The 20,548-nt window shown below is 39.9% G+C and overlaps 1 protein-coding gene across 2 annotated transcripts in view; it reads right to left on the bottom strand.

The window, feature by feature from the left end:
- LOC131259595 (synapse-associated protein of 47 kDa) overlaps positions 1–20,548 on the bottom strand; it is a 31,204-nt gene that overhangs the window by 8,878 nt on the left and 1,778 nt on the right. The window contains exons 2-9 of one of the 2 annotated variants that reach the window (XM_058261129.1): positions 18,477–18,681; positions 12,775–13,056; positions 3,429–3,508; positions 3,263–3,360; positions 3,043–3,180; positions 2,817–2,956; positions 2,490–2,617; positions 1,420–1,743 (exon numbers count right to left, since the gene is read on the bottom strand). In XM_058261129.1, coding sequence (XP_058117112.1) covers positions 1,420–1,743; positions 2,490–2,617; positions 2,817–2,956; positions 3,043–3,180; positions 3,263–3,360; positions 3,429–3,508; positions 12,775–13,056; positions 18,477–18,681 — 1,395 coding nt within the window. The remainder of the gene's footprint in view (positions 1–1,419; positions 1,744–2,489; positions 2,618–2,816; positions 2,957–3,042; positions 3,181–3,262; positions 3,361–3,428; positions 3,509–12,774; positions 13,057–18,476; positions 18,682–20,548) is intronic. The other variant, XM_058261130.1, reaches the window with a different exon arrangement.

The raw sequence follows: 20,548 nt of genomic DNA, 5'->3' as shown, positions 1-20,548 counted from the left end.
GAAAGCGAGTGTATACGGGAAGGCACTCAACTATTTGTTTTGATGGACAAACGAATGGACAGTATGGAGTTCTGTATCAGAGTGTTATTGTGGGAAAGCTTAATTTTTTGTTGGACACGATTACAGTAAGTATTCAATCTTAGACACGAAGAGTGAAAGTAAGATTTAGAGGGATGCGAGATAATGGGGAAAAGGTAGGTATACAGTAAACACATACGCCTACCGTCAGTGAACGTAACGTTTTCTGACGTTGGGTTGGAGTAAACCTGCTATTTGAAGCTAGGGGACGCGAAGTTAAGGGAATTGGATGTTACAGCAGTTCCGTAATACCGGTCCGCTTTTGAAACGATCATCTGGAATGGGCGAAAATTTAAGATCAGATATTACATCCCACCTTTCCCTAACAAAGGGGATCCTTCGGTTCGCATACGATGATAATGTATGTAAGCCATAATGAATGTTTCATGTGAAAATGTGATTCGACTTTAAAACAATATTAGATAGATGATGAAAACCGGGCAGAATGATTTGACTCGCACACATCAGAACACATACACATCCGAACAATTTCATACACTTGATCATCAGTACTCTACTTTGAATGTTACTCTCCTTCTCATTTCTTTTTCGTGATTAACTTCGTGGAAAAGCTTGCTTTCCGAAGGACGCAAGGTAAGGCAAAGACCACCAATATGTGGAAACATACTGATGGGTAAAAACCAGTGGAAGTAAGCCCTGAACTGTAAAGGGACTATATCGGTAACTACGGGTAGCTAAGTACTAATCGAAATGAACCAACCTACCGGTGGCTGTGCGGCTGTTTGACTGTTTATCTGGAAAAAGGTTGAAAGATATAGTACCAGGTATGATTACTGGTCGAAACTTTTCTGTTTTTTTGTTTTTTGTATCACGATTACCTCTATTCTACATGCTGCAATGCAACTCTACCATTTAGTTGTGCATTTTGTGTGCAGGTGATTGGCCGAGATCTGTAATCGAGCAAATACGCCGCGAAGTCCATACATGCATTAAAACGGATAAGATACACGCGTGGAAATGAAGCAAAACTAAAGCATTACATACGATTGTATACTTGTACTTGATTCTGTAGTTTTCTCTCGTATTGCATAGAAGTTTGGTGTTTTTCTACATCTTGTGTTATGCATATGTATTGCTGGATCACAGCGTGTTGATACACCGTACGCATAAACCCCGAGAGAACCGTTTATGTGCATTATTGTTCTCACCAAATAATCATTGTTATATGAAAAATGCATCCACTTGAAACGTCAGAGTAAAACGACAGACATTCTGTCATGACGAATACTTTAGCTATACCATTTCAATTGCAGCCCATTTGTTTTGCTCTTGCCGAGTCTAGTTAGTAAAACTATCTATATGCAATGTTTCACCTCTTACCACTTTTTTCAGCCTCGTGCAGAATCGATTCGTTCGCCTGCCGGGCTAGGCTATCGATACCGAGCTTTTTCATGCCAGCCTTTACCTCCTCCAGATCTTGTTCGTTCGTTTGGAAACTATCAGAAATGAATTCACTGTGGTTGCTTTTTTTGACCGTTTTCACGATGGCACCGGAAGGCACCGCGACATCGGAATGCGTAGCACTGTTTCGAACAGTGTCTGAAACGGACGTTTTGGCTGGAAGGACCGTTTGAGCCGAGCGCTCGGGAGCGCTGGTTTCATTGAGCACGGGTTTTGGCACATCTGTCCGGCTAGAGTCGGCATCTTCTCGACGATAATAAGGGGGAATAAAATAAATATAAAATATTACGAAATAACTTAAGAAAATGATAGATGAATGCCACCAGTACGGCCATTATTGGGCGCTGACTAATGTGTAAAAAATATTAAGGTAATAAGTAAAGGTTGATAAGAGCTGTAAATAAAACAAATGCAATCTAAACTGCACGTGTAAAGATGCGGCAGGGAGAGCTACGAGAATAAAGTTATAAATATCGGCCTATTCGCAGAAGGTTGCTTGAAAAATTGCCCTAACTCAATTACATTTACAAAACTCCCACGCCAACAACCCGTTTCCACTACACGTGCTTATTAGTGCTATTTTCTCAATAAGGCACATTTAAGCATGGCAACGCATCTATTCTAGTTCCATGATTCTAGAAATTAAATGATGGTAATGTTTATACCACATTAATGTAGGTGATGTGGATTATTATGGAAAAGAAAAGACAAACTTAAAAATGGAAAATGCATTATACAAATTAAATAAATGAGCAAGTTTGCAAAATTGGCAATTATAAAAAAATATATCTATATATGCATGCGAGTTCTAAAACCTTTCTTCACTTGCAAGGAACGTATTTACCACAGTGTAATAAAACAAATAAAAAACACCAGTAATATGGTTCTCTTAATCGCAGTCGGATAATACAAAGGGAAGAAATTCTAGGATAGAAATGAAGAAAGGGGAAAACCACAAGCAGAATTAAATTCGATTCAGTGTACGTTACCCTCTGTATCTTCACTGACGCCACGTTTAACGAACTCATTATGGTCGCCCAGTGTGCCCAAATCTGCTGCTTGGCATATCAGTGAAACACGGTAGAAGTAATTACGCCAAAAGTTCTCCTCCGTGATGCTGCGAGCGTGTAAAGAAACGGTACAATTGTGGTTAGATCTCCGCAAATGGGTTTCAAAATTATTATTGTCTGCAGGGAGAGGCACGACGAGCAGGAGTACTGTTAAGAAGCACTCAAACCGCAAACACCACAGTAAATTTATGGCACCCTTACAGGCAGCCGGCTTGAGTTGACCACTAGTGCTAAATATGTACTTACATTTTTGGAACCAACTCGAATCGCATCTTTTCCAGCTCCTTATCATCGTTCATGATGGCCAATGCAATCGGGTACGACGAATCGTAATCAAAATCAAATTCAACTCCCGCCGGTGGAGCTCGTACGAAGTTTCGACGGTCCTAATAAAATGCAAAAAAAAATTAATGAACGTGCAATTGAATATCGATATACTGTGTTAACGTTTGAGGTTTCATTAGCAACCTACCGCCGACAGACTGAGAATCTCCTCTTTGATCTTTGCTTCGTTGGCATGTCCTACCCACGGACACACGCCAGCGGATCCTCCGCCTTGTTGGTTTTTAATGAATGCTTCTTGTTCCTTGCTGAATTCTCCGAGAATGCTCTACATGTTAAGTAAACGTGAAAAGCGAAATAACATGATAAACAAAACATTTACTTGTTCAAAGTTTCCTCCCATCACTCACGTTGTCTTTCAGGTGTTTAATCTTATCCCCAGCTTTGTTGAACGAAGAGTACAGGAACGATCCAATCGATTTAGCGCCAGCGGTGACTTTATGTGTAACTATCACATAGTGAAAAAAAAAATTGATTATTCATACAACTAGCAAACATTTAAGCGCTATCTATTACCTTGCCCGATTTGTCCAGCATTCTCCTCAGTTGGTGTTCCGGGACCCGTGGCGGGACGAGAGTCAGCTCCTCCAGTGGCACTGTGTGGTTAAAGAAAAATGAGAAAAGAATAAAAAAGGTTATCTAACCAGATTCACTATACACAGATATTAAGATTAGGATAGCACAAAAAGAAATACGTAAAGAGGCGTAAATGCTTTATTTTCGAAGTTAAAACAGAAATCGAACCAAAAAATACAAACTGCAAAAATTGCGAAAAATGCATTCAAAAAACATTTGATAAGTCAAAGATTTAATAACGTGGGAAAAACAACGCGCAAAAATTAACGCAGCTGTAATAAGTTGTCTGTAGATCGTGTTTTGAGAAAAAGGTACAGCAATAGGAGTTTAGATAAGAAAGAGAAAGAAAGTGAAAGATAGAAGAGCAAAGTTGAAAAAGGTGTGTAATCAAATTGAAAAAGGTGTGAAAAAAGGATCAGTGAAGTGTTTGACAGACAGATTGGAAAATGCACTAAAAATAGAAAAGTTTGTAATTTTTATAAGATTTGGTTGCCGTAAGAGTTTTAAAAAAGATGTCGATAAAAGAAATTAAATAGATACACATAAACGTACCAACTGAAAAAAAAAAACAGTTACTCGAAAGTGTTCAAATGTACTAGTATAAGTGTAAAGTAGAACAGCGAAGTGTTGATTAAGAGAGTTAAAAATTGTGTAAAGTGTAAAAGTACGAATAAAAAACCGCAAATGCTAGATTAGCCTTGTTGGAAGTATATATGAGGAACAATAAAAAACGATACTAGACTAATTGTTAAAAACATAACCGAAAGACTATAGGGAAATATGTTTGGTTTATATCTAAAGAACCTTTTACTTTTAATTTTCAGAAGTAAGCTACTTGATAACAGTTTATCCCTCAACAACATTTTGATAGCAGTTAAATGTTAGGATGAATTGAAGTCAAATGTGCAGTACAAAAAATATCTTCTCGCTTATTGATGATTTATGGCAAACTATGTGAGAAAAGAGAGATGGGTATTGTCCAGCTAAACATTTCATTGCAGCCCTGTGAAATTCATTTCATACGTCATTTAACTTCTTCGATGGATCTTTTTTTCACTAGAAATATATTGCTACAAGTTATGCTAATTGAATTGTTTCCTGCGTTCACCATCAAGTATATTTTTCCTTCGTGACCCCTTGAGCCACGGTATTTGCGTATCGCGCAGTAGCATGTTCAATGTTAGGGTAAAGAAAGACTAATTAATGCAAGCAGCACAGTTCTAGTGTCGACAGTTTGTACACGTCAAGGTTCACCAAGATATTAATTTACATAAGCGTCTGATGGCGTCGGCAGTTGAGAGGTTTTTCTCACCCGATGCAAATCGTTTCTACTTCCCTGTAAGCATAGCAGCACCATTGCAACCGTCTACTAATTACGCTGGAACATTTATGGTATTGCTGGAGTGAAACCCGTTGAGCTGTTTCGTTGTCACGCACGAACAACACGACTACTAAAGTACGTTTTCGTACAAAAAACAAAAAAAAACAAATATTCAAGGAAAAGCCAAAACCCAAAATTAACCAAAACGTTGAATGACAACGAACACGAGAAAGCCGCATTTGCGAGCAACAAGAAAGCAAAAGCTCATTCCAAGTAGTATGCCGCGCAAATGGTTCAGCTTTTCGCGGAATTGAAAGCAGTTACTAGACTGTAGGAGGTAGACCAGAAGGATAATGGCAAAAATAATGATAATTTAAAAAAAAACCAAACGTGCTGCAATACTGATAATGACACAAATTCATCCATGAAACACGTTTGTAATAAATAGTAAAACACAGGAAACCATCAAAAAGGCCAACGAGGATAAGAAGAGAGGTACATTTTTAAGCGCATTAGATGTAACCATAAGTCGCTGGAAAATTAACTCTACCTTTCCTGAGGTTTGCTGATGATAACAATTTCAACCCAGCGTTCGAAGTTCGCAGATATAAAATTAAAAGATAGAAAAAGTTACAAATTTATAATTTAATCGGTGTTAAATAAACACTCTTAATAGATGTAAAATGTCCCAGGATAACAGACACTCCAAAATAGAGCAGTCCTTCTTCGTTAGCCCAGCTCCCAACGGGAGTTACCAACATCACGATATGCTGCATCGTTAGTTTCAAAACCGGCCCATTGTAAGCCGTATGACTATTTTTTCCATTTTTCCCAATATGAAAAGAGGGGATTGATACTGAAACAATAGCCATTAATAAATCAACAAAATCAATTATTTTGTATTCCCCATACATGTTCATGTCATGACGTGGCTATTTAAATTATTTTCAAAAAAAGTATCGACATGTTCAATTACGTTCAACATTATTCGTTATTACATTCTAAGACGAATTTATGTCGGGAGTTACGACCATCAAAAGGAATTATTAAAACAATCTCAACGTAACTGCGGACAAATCCTTACAGCAGATACTAAGCGATAAAGGCAACAGGTTCACGAAAATTGTTGCACCAAAAGCTCACAAAAGCGTTTAAGGCCGCTTATGCTACAAACATACCCCTAACCTCAACCGACGGCGATGAGCGTGAGCTTCCCTGAGGGATCGGAAAATGATGTGCCATGATACCATCATTGGAACCATCATAAATTATTCTGACATATTTCCCATCGTTTACGTCCGTCCGGGAGCCGGGTTTTTTGCGCACAAAATCCTGCAGAAAGGAAAACCGACACGCAGGAAGCCCGCTACGTTGACGGATGCCTCCCGGTTCGCGCGTGACTCGGAATAATGACTAGAAGTTTCAGTATGTACGAAAAAAAATCTCGTTTCGGAAAATGTAGAAACAACGAACAGACAGGTGCTTCTGATACTTCCAATCGCTAAAGCGGAAGATTAAATATAATTTACGTCCTTCGTTCATTGCCGCCTTTACTTTGCAGTTTCGTCTCGGGAAAGTTCATTGGTTCAGCTGGAGATTTGTTCTTTAAAAACCTGCCAAAGCTGAAATAAAAACGTGCTTGTGCTAATCAAAAGAAATTTTTTCATCGGGGATACAACTTTCTAGGCTCCGGTGTTACGTCCAATGAAGTTAACCAATTTTCAAAGAGAAAAGTATAATTTGAAAATAGCTAAATGTAGAAATTAACAGAAAAATCGGATTATAGAAAGAGCAAAACCTTGAGATGGTTTTCGATCAAGTGTTTAACAGTTGACCATCGTTTTTGAATACTTTTGGTCCATAAAAACTTAATTTCAACTCTTAAGCGATTCGTCAGACGGTAAACCTTACTTCTTATAACCCCCCCCCCCCCCTTCTACCTATCCTCGAACAATGCCCTTATAGACATCGCCCACACAACACGAAGTCGTATTAAGTTGAAGAAATTGAATCACATATTAGTATTTTTCGAATCGGAATCGCAGTAAGCATAGACAATGTACGAGCAATGTATATTCTTTGTTCCATATGATGCCGATTAAGAATGTAATACGATTTTCTTTATGCATACGTATAGATGAACGAGCAATGTACGGCTGATGTATATCGTAAGTCGTATATGATGCCGACTTAGAAAATATACGACTAATCATATACATTTTTAAAAATGTACGGTTAGCGCCTCCACTTTTGTACGTATAGGCATTATTTTAGCATCATTTACGATTCAATCATATTGCATAGAAGTACGATTATTTCAAGTTGATATTCGATTTACATGCATATGTGTTGTGTGGGCGTATTTCTTAGCTTCCAGCTCTCAATCGTGGTCAGAAGAATCCAAATAAAAATTCCTCTCAATTCATCAGAAGACACTCAAACACACAAGCACGCAATGCGGTCTCAATGCCTTCTTTATTCTACGAAAACCGTGCCGCGGTCTTGAAGGTGACGTTCGTTCGGGTGCGATATTAATCACCCGTTTCAACCTTCAGCCTTCCTTCAGACAAAAAAGGAATAAAAGATGGAGCGATGATTCGTTATTTTTCCTCTTCGTAAGCGAAAATGTTAACCAAAGTAAAGAAGACGAACAAAATTGCCCCGAGGAAAGTTTCTGAGCAGCAGGCAAAAGGGTAAGTGAAAAAGGAAGAAGAGAAATGAGCCACAGAAAAAGGCACATTCTTATCAAATCATCTATATTCCCGCATCGATCCTTTGCGGAAGCTGCTGCCCGAGAGTCCGACGGGTGGCGTATTTCCTTCAAAGGGAAATTCTAAAGACACCCACAGAAAACGTGCCAAGTAATGGAACCGAGGGGTAAAGGCCAGGAAAAAAAAGGTTGCACCCGTTTTCGGACGGTAAACGATTTTGGCGCATCCCTTTTGGGAACGAAGTCTATCACATGTTGTCAGTTCATCGAAAGGAAGTCAAGTAGGGAAAGGTGCCGCAAGAGGATTGGCCTAGATTGACGAACAGGGCCTAAGTCCAATAGTAGGCGGTGAACGGGAACAGCTTTTCCGCAACCCTTCTATCAACAACTCTGATCCCATATCAACGTTTTATTTTATTTTTAGTTGTCGTCACATCGATGACTAACTTATGCCGATAGCAATTGATTGGGTGGCCAGGAAGTGGATTTGTGTTGGGCCTCAAGTGGATACTTTAACAAAATTGAGTTAATAGAAAGTGGTGTAGGAAAAACATCTTAATTCATTTGGCAAAATTAATTTATCCTTTTAACCGACAAATAAATCATCAAACATAAATAACATTATCATTCAGTTTCTCGAATATAACAGGTTAAATTGAATTTGTCCTTCCCTTCGTTTTGGGATACGTCTGAAAATTTGCTGCATAATCGTGCCTCGAGCAAGTGGTATAGTTTTTTGTTGAAAACCTACTCTGTCCAATAACATCAATAGTTCACTGGGGGATAAATGCCATACAGTGCATTAGATCCCTAGGAAGCCAATGATGTTTCCAACATTCATAGAATTTTCATTTGTAATAAAACATTTTGTGACAAAAAGTAGCAAAACATACTTTTTGATAATACAAATTTTATATATACGTATTAAAAAAATGACATGAATGAAAACATGTCTCCAGTGCATGGCTCGAATCGTGTCTGAAAGGCTAACTTTCGAAAACGACTTATAGTTAAATGAATGAATTAAACTAAATTGAGCCATTTTTGGAACGGTAATTTTTGGCATGCGATTTGAAACGATGAAACGAGAACGGTTATTAGGATACATGGATATAAAAATCCATCCAGAAACGAGCACAAATCCGTATGACACAGTCCGGAATCATTTGGGAGATCACAATTCTTCAAATATGACACATTTAGATGATTAACGACGAGTTCAGATGATATTGGCGGAAGATACTGTTAAGGATACGATGTTTGTGAACGTGTGTGTGTGTATATGTATGTGTTCGTATGTAGCCTCCGAATCGAACCAGTAAGGATGTTTGGTTGCAAAATGGCAAATGGATATGAATGTTGCGTGCGAGCCATCTATATTTTTTTCATTCCTTCGTGCTTCGCAGTTTGTTTGGTTCTGTCTACTGTTGTAGCTGCCTGTTAGTTATGTTGCTGTACTTGTTGATGTTTCTGTTGTTGCTGTTGATGATGTTACTGTTGTTGCTGCTAGTGCTGTGCTTTTCCACCTGCCGTTCCGGCGGCGCTTTTGCTTGCTTGCTTGCTTGCTTGCTGGTATGGAGTGGTATGAGGTATGGTTTATGGTGTGTGAGTGAACCGAAATCATAGGAGATAACAATCGATAACTGAAAACGTTAACGAAATGCAACAGAATTAAGGTTAAACGGGGGTCATCAGGAGAAAACTGTGAAGGAAAACCGAATGCCAAATGCAACGCAAATGGAACGCCAGCCGTGAATGACTGGGCGGCTCCATTGGTTGCCGTTTTCCTTCTGCAACGCGGCAACATTTTCGCAAAATGCTGGAACCGCACGCACCCGAAAGCGTAGAGAACAGACGAAGGAATATGCCGTTCCTGCCGGACCATCGGGTGCATTATCGTTCGTCTGCCCTGCTGCATTCGTCCATTTCCAGCGCTCAGCGGAAATGGCGACTAACTATCAGATGCGTGGGGGTGCGTTAATTTTGAAAATAATAACATAATAGAACAGTAATGGATTATTGTACACACTAAACAAATATTACTTAAAACTAGAGTTCAAATGGGCCATACACAAATGAAGAAATTTTCATGAAATATTATTATATATAAATTTTCGGTAGAGGAAGTTTCGCTTTTGTTGCTGCAGTTGATGACAATACTTGAGTTAGGTTATTAATATTTGTTTGGTATTTGCTTTTTGTATTGAACTATTGGATTTTGTTGTTGCGCAAATGAGCTACTGAGCTGAATCTACTATAGTCTGTGGATAAACACATGAGGCTCGGCGCTATCGAGAGCTACTTGCAAAAAAACAAATGGTTGGGTGCAGATCGAGAGAATACTAGTACGAGTTGTTGGATGTCGGCCGTTGTTTTTTTCTGTCTTATGGATGAGATAACTAAGCTTAGGAAGCTAAAATGGTTCTAGGTTTGTTCTTTTGCCGTCTGGTGAGAGCTGCGTTCTCGTGCATTGTGCAGAACGTACACAAAGTCGAACGAACGTACAACACAAAATCGTACGACAGTACTACAAAAATAGTGCTGATGGTGCGAAGGATCGTGATTCTGATCGAGATAGTGACATGTTGTGATGATGATGCGTGGCGGTGACGGATGAAAGAAAGCGACACACGGTGCAACGTGAACGGCAACGAAGTGTGTATACTTTTCATAGCATATTTCCATTACTTGTATCTACATATAGAGGATAAATATAGCAAGCGTGAGCAAAATTTTTACAAAACTATTCACATGCTACCAACCAACGCATCGGTGTACGGTGGAAGAATACTCTAAGCAGTGGTCAAAATATGCAACTAGAAACGATTTTATAGCTGAATTACGAAAGGGAACATCAGATGCTTACAATGAAAATAAATAATATCTGATATCTGATAACTCCACCATTACTCTATACTCAAATCTAAAATTTCTTCTGAGAAATACGATGCGATTCAAAACTATATTTCTACTCATGTTAAGTAAGTAATGGCAGCAATGTAAGAGGAATGTAGTATAAAATCAACATGCTAAGGAAACTATTATTTACGTTTACCCATGACGTTGAAAAGTAAAGGTTCTATAATATGTTTTTGTTATTTAAACTTTAGAAAATATTCCCAGAGCATGAATACTAAACCGAATATAATTACAAGTTAAATAATGTTTGGTCTTTTAGCGGGAGCCATTGTATTTTATTTAATTATAATCTTTTTTGTATAAAAAGTACCCGGTGGTTATCCTCTGTAAGTAGTACAGCATAAGCAACTCGAGAAAAAAAAAGTTGCAGACGAAACCTAATGCTGGGTCTCCACCCACGGGAGTAGCATAAGATGGAGAAGACAACAGACACGAATCTAAATTAATTCTCCATTTAGCATCACTCACAGACGCTTCCTGGTGACAATCCCTAGCAGCAACAGCCACGTCAAAGACAGTAAACGAGTTGCATGCAGACATCACAAGCTACCGGAAAGGCGCATCGTCAACAGCAAGAGGCAGAAGGAAAAGGAAAAACACCGTCCAGGCGGGATTTGATTAGAGTTTTAATGTAACGCCCCGGCTGGACGCACATCCGGTAAGTCACCCGCAACGGACCTGTGCCGGCTGGCGGGCCGATCGCTTCGTCCCACCCAGCGGTTTGATTTCCTCCCTCCAAGCTGCGTGTCCCAGCCACTCAATTACAGCAACTGGCAGGAGGCCGCCTACCGAGATATTACGGTGGTGGCCTGGCGGTGCAAGCAAATGACCGACTGCCGGGCGGCTTCCAAAGCGTCCAACGAAATGATGCCGCCGGAAAACAAAACCCATCCACCGATGTCAACCGCCCACGCCGTGACGAACGCTACGTGACAAAATTGTTCCCCCTCTCTTGGGACCGACGGTTGAACCGTTGTCAACAGATTGTACAGATAATTGGGTTCTGTTTTACTTTTCCTGCCTAGTTCCGGGAAACAACGATTTTATTGTCCCTATGTTACGCTTCTCGCCTTTTTCCTACCAAGCTGTTAAGAGTGGCGTGCAAAGGATTCATCGTGATAACAAAAAAACTTGTGGTTTTCTTTTCCTAAACACTTCTGCATGCACAAGAGGGAAGGGCGGGCAGGGGTGCTGAATGATTTCATTAACATTTTATTATTTGTCACCAACCAGCGTCAAATTTCCGCTCTCTGGGGTTTCTCGCCCATCCACAGGGACAGTTGAATACCGGCATCGTATAAACAGATGTTATCGGAAACATTAGGAGCTGCTTTATTTAGAAGGGTATTGGGGTTATCATTACTGAGGTGTTACAATAACATTCATCAAATCCAATGAATATTAGAAACATACTTCCTGTGTCGCAAAATGCAGATATAAGGAAAAAGAATTACATTTTTGAGAAAAAAGAGCACTTTGCATCAAAATCTCAATCTAAAACCAAAAACTGGATCACATTGTGATAGACAAGTCGACGACATATTGAAGCATAATAACAGAAAAGGGTGCATGAATAATAAAATGTTTACGTCTTCAAGATATAAATAAGTTTATAAGGAACTGTGTTAAGCTTTTTAAGATTGGAATAGTATTATAATGAAATTACTATGATGGAAATCTTGTGAAACTAGAAAATTTAGTACCAACTACTATGGAAAGATAGCAAGTATAAACACCGGAACATCGGAACATCTAGAAAAACAAGCTACACTATCAACAGTGAAACGATACGAGACGAGGTCCTGTTTACGAAACCGATGGTGCTCGGGGGGCCTGAGCAACGGAAACCCATCTACGGCTTAGCTTGTAATTAGGCTATTGGATGCCTGGAGTTGGTCCACAAAAGTTGGTCGAAAATTACTGTGGGCTGCGCTGATACTTTTATCTGCGATACGTTTGTCATGGTCAGTAAAGCTCTAGCAGTCGCTTGCTACGGGATTAATCGGGGTGGAATCGTTCCTTGCCCGGCCACCGTGGAAGCAATTTCGGGAAATTACAACGGTTCACCAGTGGGCTTGTAATGGCCAAATCACATCCTTTCGCCTGAGCTGGGTGCGTCTGCTTCTCAAGATTAATGCATACAACACTACAACAACAACAACAACAACAACAACAGTGCTCTCGAACCGATCGGATCAACCACTCTCTATCCATTATTGCGTGCGCTCGCTCGATCGCGCCCTGACACTATCCAACTCTCGCTAATGTACTCTCGCCCCCTGTCACAGAACTCTGTGGAATTCAAATTTCAATCAATTATGTATAGGCCCATTTACCTAATATACCTTGACCGGTCCTCCTCATCGGCAGCATCCGTCGAGCCGGCAATACCTTGACTCGCCTTCTCGGGCGATGTGACCAGACCCTCGTTCGTGATGCCGCCGTTCTCGTCTGTCTGGTTCGTCTTCCGCAGGCCCGGGATCGAGGGCATCGAAGGCATCGCAGGCATGGCGGGCATCGAGACCGTCGGAATCGCTGGCATCGACGGGATCGAGGCATTGCCCAGCCATCCCGTCACCTTCGATGAAACACCGGAGAAGACACCTCCTTTGGTGGGGCTGAAAGGAAGAACGATAAAATACGTTAAATTGTTGCCAATAAAAAACTTTAACATATCAGTGTTAAGAACAAGTTTCGTTAATTTGGTTATATGAAGACTGACCAGCTAAAAGCAGTTATGATTGCCATTAAGGGGGTCCGCGACAGCCGAGCGGTAGCGCCGGTTAGAAAAATCGGCCCATGAGCGCCGAGGCTCAGCACCTCGACGGCAAGGGTTCGAATCCCAACCGAGACCGGACCCTCCCCTGTACGAGAGGACTGACTATCCACGTACAACAGGGAAACAAGTCTCGTAAGCCCTTAACGGGCAGGCATGACCAAGAGGTCGTTACGCCAAGAAGAAGAAGATTGCCATTATAAGGATAGTATTGTTAAAATGTCACACATCTGATTTACAAAATGCAAAAATACTATTTAATATTAACTCCCGAAAAACACACCAATTTATCGCAGAGTATAAAACCGGGCTAACCCTAGCCAAAAAAAAAACTAAGACATAAAATGGATCATGGAAGCAATTGGAAATTGATGCAGCAATACAAAAGCCAATCGACCGAAGGTTATTCAAAGAAGCCTTTCATTGGTGCGGTTTGCGTAACCTCCTATATCTTGCGACATAAAAACTGCCAAGTTTAAAGCTACCTTCCGGGTTGATCGATCCGGTATGCATGAAGACATTATGAAGTCCCAATCAGCGGCTGGCGAAAGGTCAGACAAATATTTATTCGCATCCACGCACCACCATAAGCAAAACACATTTCAAAATGTATTTGCGAAGGACGTATAACAACATAACGTCATAAAAATGGACATAGCCTGCAGGCTTTTGAATGTTACGAGAGAAAACAAACATGCATGAGAAAAATATTTGATATTTTTACTTGAACCAAGCTAAATTCAATGATTAATAAAAAGTTTCAGTTCAATGTATTCGCGTTATTGAGTAATAATAAAGTTATTTTACTATGTATTTTGCTTGTGTGACAAATAACTTTTGAACGTTTTGTTGCTCAAAGTTGAACACCCAGGTGTTTATTTAACGCATATAAAAATAAACATAACATATACAAATTTTGACTATTTATACTTGTAGTAAAACGACATTAAATAATAACATTATATTAAGTAATTACACTACAGTAACACCTAAAAAACTTCAACGAAAATAAACTATCTACACAGAAAATCTCATGTTTTCTGCGGAGGCTGTGAATTGCAGTTTTTTTAATGCAGTTTATATACACAATTTTTCAAATATTGCCATCTAATGTAAAAATTAATCTTGGAATTTATTTCGATGCTTACATTACCAAGCTCTTTCTTGGTCTGTTTTGTAGGGCATTTTTTTTTGTGATGTGAAAATGGCTATTGATTTTTCACATCACCAAAAACACGTCTTCCATTTATTCGTCCTTTTAGGGAGTCATTAGAGCAACAGAGGGACAGCGCCTTCTAATTTTAGAGCAGAAAGGGGCACGTGAACAAGATATTTTATAATTTAAAAATAAATCACCCCTCAACGTTACCCGCGCACCATTCTCTGCAGTACCCTAAATTCACTCAGAAAATTCGATACTCCGGTGGTCTCCTTTCGGTCTGCGAACGGTGTTGTACCATCGATGATCCAACATCACCATCCAGGACACGTAAAGCCGTGTATCTTTAAATTTATGATACAAAAAATCAATCGATGGCCAGCACGGATACCCTTAGAAAGATCTTCTGCTCTCAGCACAATGCTTCCGCTGTTTAACAGAATGTGTTGAAGAGTGCTTAGCAGAAGACAGAAAAACGAACCAGCCCGTACACATTCCATTTACTCGTGTGAACGTGATCATAATCATAAGCGATTTTTGGCGGCAGGAGAAACAACTTGCCTGAATAAACGGGCGCGGGAACAAACCGTGCACAAAAGAAACAGTTTGAACGGAAAAATGTTCTACAAAAAGATAACGTCGTCTAGATTTGAAGTTTATGAATTTATGGCAGACACAAACAATTATGGTTTCTAAATGTATTTAAAAAACTGAAAAGTATCCGGGAAGCGGTCACGCTGGTTAAGATATCGACCCACTGGCGCTGAGGTACTCCATGTAGTTTAGAGCCCAAACCGAGTTCGAACCCTCCCCTATACGGGGAACTGGCCACACCCAAATGGAAAATGTCAAGAAAACTGTTAGTTGATACACACGATGGAAGACAATCGTTGCACAAACGAATAAGTAAATGCAAACGAGCCTTTTCAGTTTCACTGGAACCAGTCAAATATATGTAATACATTGTAAAACATTCCCCAGGTAATTTATGAGAAAATTGAACATGTAAATTTACAATATAATTATAAGTGTAAATTACAATACGGCGCGCACAGTGTAAAATGAAATTTAATAAAATATAAGCATAAATCTCAATCTGCCACGTTCATCTCTACGTTATTGTCATACTAAAATTTTCAGCAGTAACTTTCTAGAGTAATAAACGTATGAATAACAAAAGCTTACATTCCAGTAAACTAATGTTACACAAAAACAGTCGCGATTTTCCTTTTTGATTTAACGTTTAAACTTAATAACTATAAGTTTAATCTGATCAAGTGTTGGTATGGCTTCAATGAATGTTACGAAAAATACCGGGCGCCTCCATTACGATTACAAATGCCAAAGAAAAAAAATCCAAAACATATCCCTCGGCAAATATTAAAGTAATATATATTTTGAACCGTTGTCAATACTCCTTTCCTTCAAAACATTTCTTTTTCAGATAAGCTGCTATTTAGAATGGTTTTTTCTAAGATGATCGATTGCAGAAAAAATATTTATTTTTCTGTTTGTTTTATATCAACGCGTCAACAGTTCAACAAAATAAACTTCATCGTATGCCACGTTGATGGCAAACGATAACGAGACAAACGAAATTTTATACCGAACATGCTCACCGTCCTTCCGTCGTTTGCGTTACAGAATTGTATAGATGAGACTTCTTAAAATCGCTCGGAAGGAAAGAAAAAAACATTCTTTTCGACCGTCCACTTGAGCGTCCAGTTCCAGTACGAAATTGTGCCATATTGCGTGAAAATCGTAAAAACCACTCGATTTACCACGCGGTACACGTTGATTGCATTCCTAAAGGATATAAAAAAAAATCTCTCTCTCGTCTAGAAACCGAGTCCCAGTTACGTAATAATCCCTCGAGTTGTCGAAGGATGCTGTTACAGGTGGCCCCGTCGGCTGCCTCGGGGTGAGGTCCTTTTTTATTGTCACCCATTTGGGTACGTTTGAAATATGTCCCAAAACAGAAATGAAACAGCTAATAATATCACTTCGAGTGAACATCCACACGTTATGCAGGTCGATGGGGCAATAAACGTTATTGAAGGTTTCGCCATCGCCTCTCAAGCGGTGGTAGCGTTTTTCATTTGAAAAGAGGAATTGAATGGAAGGTAAACCAATAGCGGATAATCCTGGTAGCACGAGGTAAACGAGACCATCCGACCTTTGTGCGAAATATATCTATGTTACTTCTACGAAAAACAAAATGTTCGAATTTTGTTAATTCATTTTACTGGGAAAAATCTCTTCTAGTGTGAAAAATAAATCTTATTTTTTCCCATCGGCACCTTCGGCATGGACGGGAAAATGCATGTAGGTATATGGAACTTATTTATGTTTCCTAACATACGTATATTAAATCTAAACATAAGTCAGAAGAATTATACAAGATTAAGATTACTTCTCTGCGAGTAATGACTAGTTTATTCTACAAAATTTTCCAAAATCAGGTTTGACGGGAACCCCATTATTTTCGTACAATTTTTGCTTTTTCATCGATTGCTCAAAACACGATAAACTCTAGACTTTTCTCTTGTGTCTTTTTTTGATAGGAATAACAAGCTTGCTGTTTTTCATCTCTACATCTTCCAACATCTACGCTATGTGAAACGATCATAAATGAAGCGTGAAAAAAGAAATCCCTGTCAACAGAGAAAAAGGGTGTTAAATTCAATTTTGCTCCAGCAAATGATACGTAACTCTATTTTCTCCCATTACGCTTAGCCACAACAGAACTCTGCCAAAAAACGTAAAGCAAGCAAATGCGAAACTCCTGCTCGCCGGCATTGGTAGCGGTGGAAAAATTAAATGTTATCAGTGGAACATATCCCTGTATCACTGAGTTTATTTCATCATGGAACGTTCGTCTGAGGATATGGAAAAAGCGTAATAAATTTAGACGAGATACGTCAGAATAAATTTTGCTTCACCTCACACGACCGGGAGGGTATGAGCAGGAACTGAGTGCCCAACATTTCTAAGCTCGTTCTTTTGCTTCACTCTTTCCGCTTAATGATACCACGCTTGATATGGACTGACGTCACACACAGTTATCCTGACGGCAAGGGGTTTTGGAGATGCTGAAGTTGGGAATTTGATTTGTGATAACGTTAAATTAGCATCCCATTTATGTGGTTTTCTTGATGTCAGTCAAAAACAAGGAATTTGACTTAAACCATAAAATCTATCAACAATTTAATGTCGAAAGTCGTGAAAAATGCATAGCATAAACATGGATAATGCTTAAAGTTATTTTATATACAAACTCAGCAGATAATGCGTATACACGTGACAATATGAATATGCAAAAATAGTGATCGTGTATAGCATCGTTCAAAGCATGAACTATGTTAAGTTGGAATATTTGATGATAGCAATGTTTCGTTAATAAACAATACAATTTGATTTAATTTATTAGATTTTTTTAAAAACGACTGCAAAAGTTTACCTATCGATGATAAATGGACTTATTATTACTTTTATATCCTATTTCGTCTTTTATATACTGTACCGAAAATCATTCAACCATAATATACGCCTCGTAGAACTCTCTATTTTGGGAACTGTCAAAGTAGGAAATATCCCGACCAGAGAGTTCACAGAGAACGTGAGCAAACGGGTGGAAAAGTTGGCAAGCGTGAACGCTAGAGCTTATCGAACTTTCCAATTACAGCAAAAGAGGACGACAACGGCGCATTCGCTGGGGAAAGTAGTCAGCGAAACAGGAAAAGGGAGAGCTTATGACAGCGAAAACTGAGCGAAAGAGCACAAATGAAGTTGGAGAGAAATCCCGATGCGAGGGAGATATGCATCATGTGATTTAAATTTTCCGAATCTAGTAAAATTCTATCCGATGCAGCAAATAAGGTCTTTTAGAAGGGACCTTTAGCTTTCTTTACTTCTTTGTGTATTGTAAATATAGCGAAATTTTATTGCTATTATTTTTTTTATAGAAATGTGTTCTGAATATAGTAAAATTTTATTGTTTAAATTTTCGCTTTAATGAAGCAAAGGTCGCAGAAAAAAAAATCATATGACCAACCTCACGTGGTTAACATTTTCCACCTACCCGAAGAAGGTCAGTTTCTTACCTTTTGTCACCACCGTCCCCGCCAGCTGCTGCTGCGCCAGTCGTGTCGGCGGCTGCAGTTGTCGCTGCCGTTGCACCGGAAGTGGTCGCTGTCGCAGTCGTGGCAGCCGAGTTCGGGGGTGTCGGCACCTCCTCGTCCTGCGGTTCGCCCTTGGCCGCACCGATCCAGGAGCTCACTTGATTCGTTAATCCGGAAAACATGTTCACTGCAACAGAAGTGACGAGTGGGGGGATTGGAATTGGTGATCACACTCTGATACGCGTTACTTCGGTGCACAAGGTGTCTGCCTATGGCGGGTGTTATTTTTGTGTACAACCTTAATCCAATCGCTACTGCCTTGCTTTGGTGTGAAACTTTAAAGGATATAATTAAGCTAGGTGCGCACGGTCACTGTTTGTTCAACCCGAGAAGGATGCTGAAAAAATCTCCCGAAAACGTTCTTCCAATAAATATAACACAGCAACCCTGCCCTCCTGCTCGTCGATTTGATTGCACAACGCTAAAGCGGCTTCAGAACATTAGCGACCACGATGGATGCACACGCGCGGACTTTCAGAACACAGATTATATAGGACAGTTGTAAAAGTTGTCTCCGAACAATCCACTAAATTTCACAATGACTCCCTGTTTCACGAAGGATAGTTAAGAGAAAGTCGACCTAGCCATCAAATATGTTCCAGCAAGCCACGTTTTTCTTCTCCGTTAGCGAAGGAAAACCCCCCGAGCCAATGGTCCAAGGACCAAGGACGTTAGTCCGCAAGGCGCCTGCACAATGCCGTTGCGAAACAATTGCGAATAAAGCGACCAACGATAGCTGACTTACACTGGGTGCTTCCGCTTTTTGCACTGCGATGTCTTTCTACAACTTGCAATACAGCGCAGCAACGACTAAGCTTGCTTTGATAATGCTCCAAGTGGCACACTAGCCATACAGGCGTGTATGAATGCGAGTGTGTGTGTGTGTGTGTGTATGGCAAAAAGGACTCTAGTATATGTGTGTTGTTTAAACGCCAAACTCTGAGAGCGAAGCGAAACTGGCGAAATCTCCATTCGATTCATTGGGGAGCATAATATTCTGCAAAGTAAAAAAAAATGGCCACGCGCTGTAGCCACGAAGGCACTGGCATACACTTGCACCCACACCCATCCAGAGCATCCACAATGCCAATACACACATCTAAAGTGTCAAGTGCTCTCAGCAGGGAAAGGAAAGCACGTAAGGGAACAGCCCGAACGCAAAGCCCGAAAGCTCCGCAAAGATGTGGAGATACGGTTCCGTTATGAGGCAGGACTATGTGGCCTCGCAGGGCAGTGAAGTTTCGCGGAAAACCGGCAAACCGGGAGGAGTGACAACAAATGGTGACGGCGGACCATCGTCGCGCTACTCGAGCAATCGACCCAAAGCGACACTCGGCAATGGCGAGCTTTTTCGTCCTCTTGAAGACATCCGCAAACACACTTCCGATAGTACAAGGATAAAGGCACGCACACACACGCCATTATGGTACTATGCCCATCGATGTGCCTATTGAAACAATTTTGTCATACAATTTGTAAGGAAATAATGACGATGGAAAAGAGTGTTTGTCGAATTGAATTCCAAAAAGCAATTTTCGGTTGAAAACCACAAGAATACGGAGGGATCGATGGGAAAAAAATCTTTTTCTACACAAGCAGTGATTTTAGCAAGATCAATTTTAAAAGACATTCGACAATTCAATTGAAGGAAAAAGCACCGCCTTATAAAACCTATCTATTGTAATACTAAGCTCCTTTTTCAATCGTCGTTCAACATTTTTCACGCGCGTATACCAGTGCAGACACGTGACAGGCAAATTTCTGACAATCCTAGCCAGAGAAGCAAACAAGGCTGCTAAAACGGTACGTTATGTGTAAGGAGGATATAAATGCCATTTTCCCATCGTATACACACAGGAGAAAGGAATTATTTTGTCGTGTTTATTTGCACAATGGTTTTTCACTATGTGTTTCACGTTTCTTGCAACTTTGGAAACCCCGTACCGATAGGATCAAATCCGGAAACGACAGCGCAAGAAGCTAAGAGTTACTTC

The sequence above is a fragment of the Anopheles coustani genome, chromosome 3 (assembly GCF_943734705.1).
Source record: "Anopheles coustani chromosome 3, idAnoCousDA_361_x.2, whole genome shotgun sequence".
Lineage (NCBI taxonomy): Eukaryota > Metazoa > Arthropoda > Insecta > Diptera > Culicidae > Anopheles > Anopheles coustani.
The sequence above is the reverse complement of the archived record's forward strand: the minus strand, read 5'-3'. Positions and strand labels throughout refer to the sequence as shown.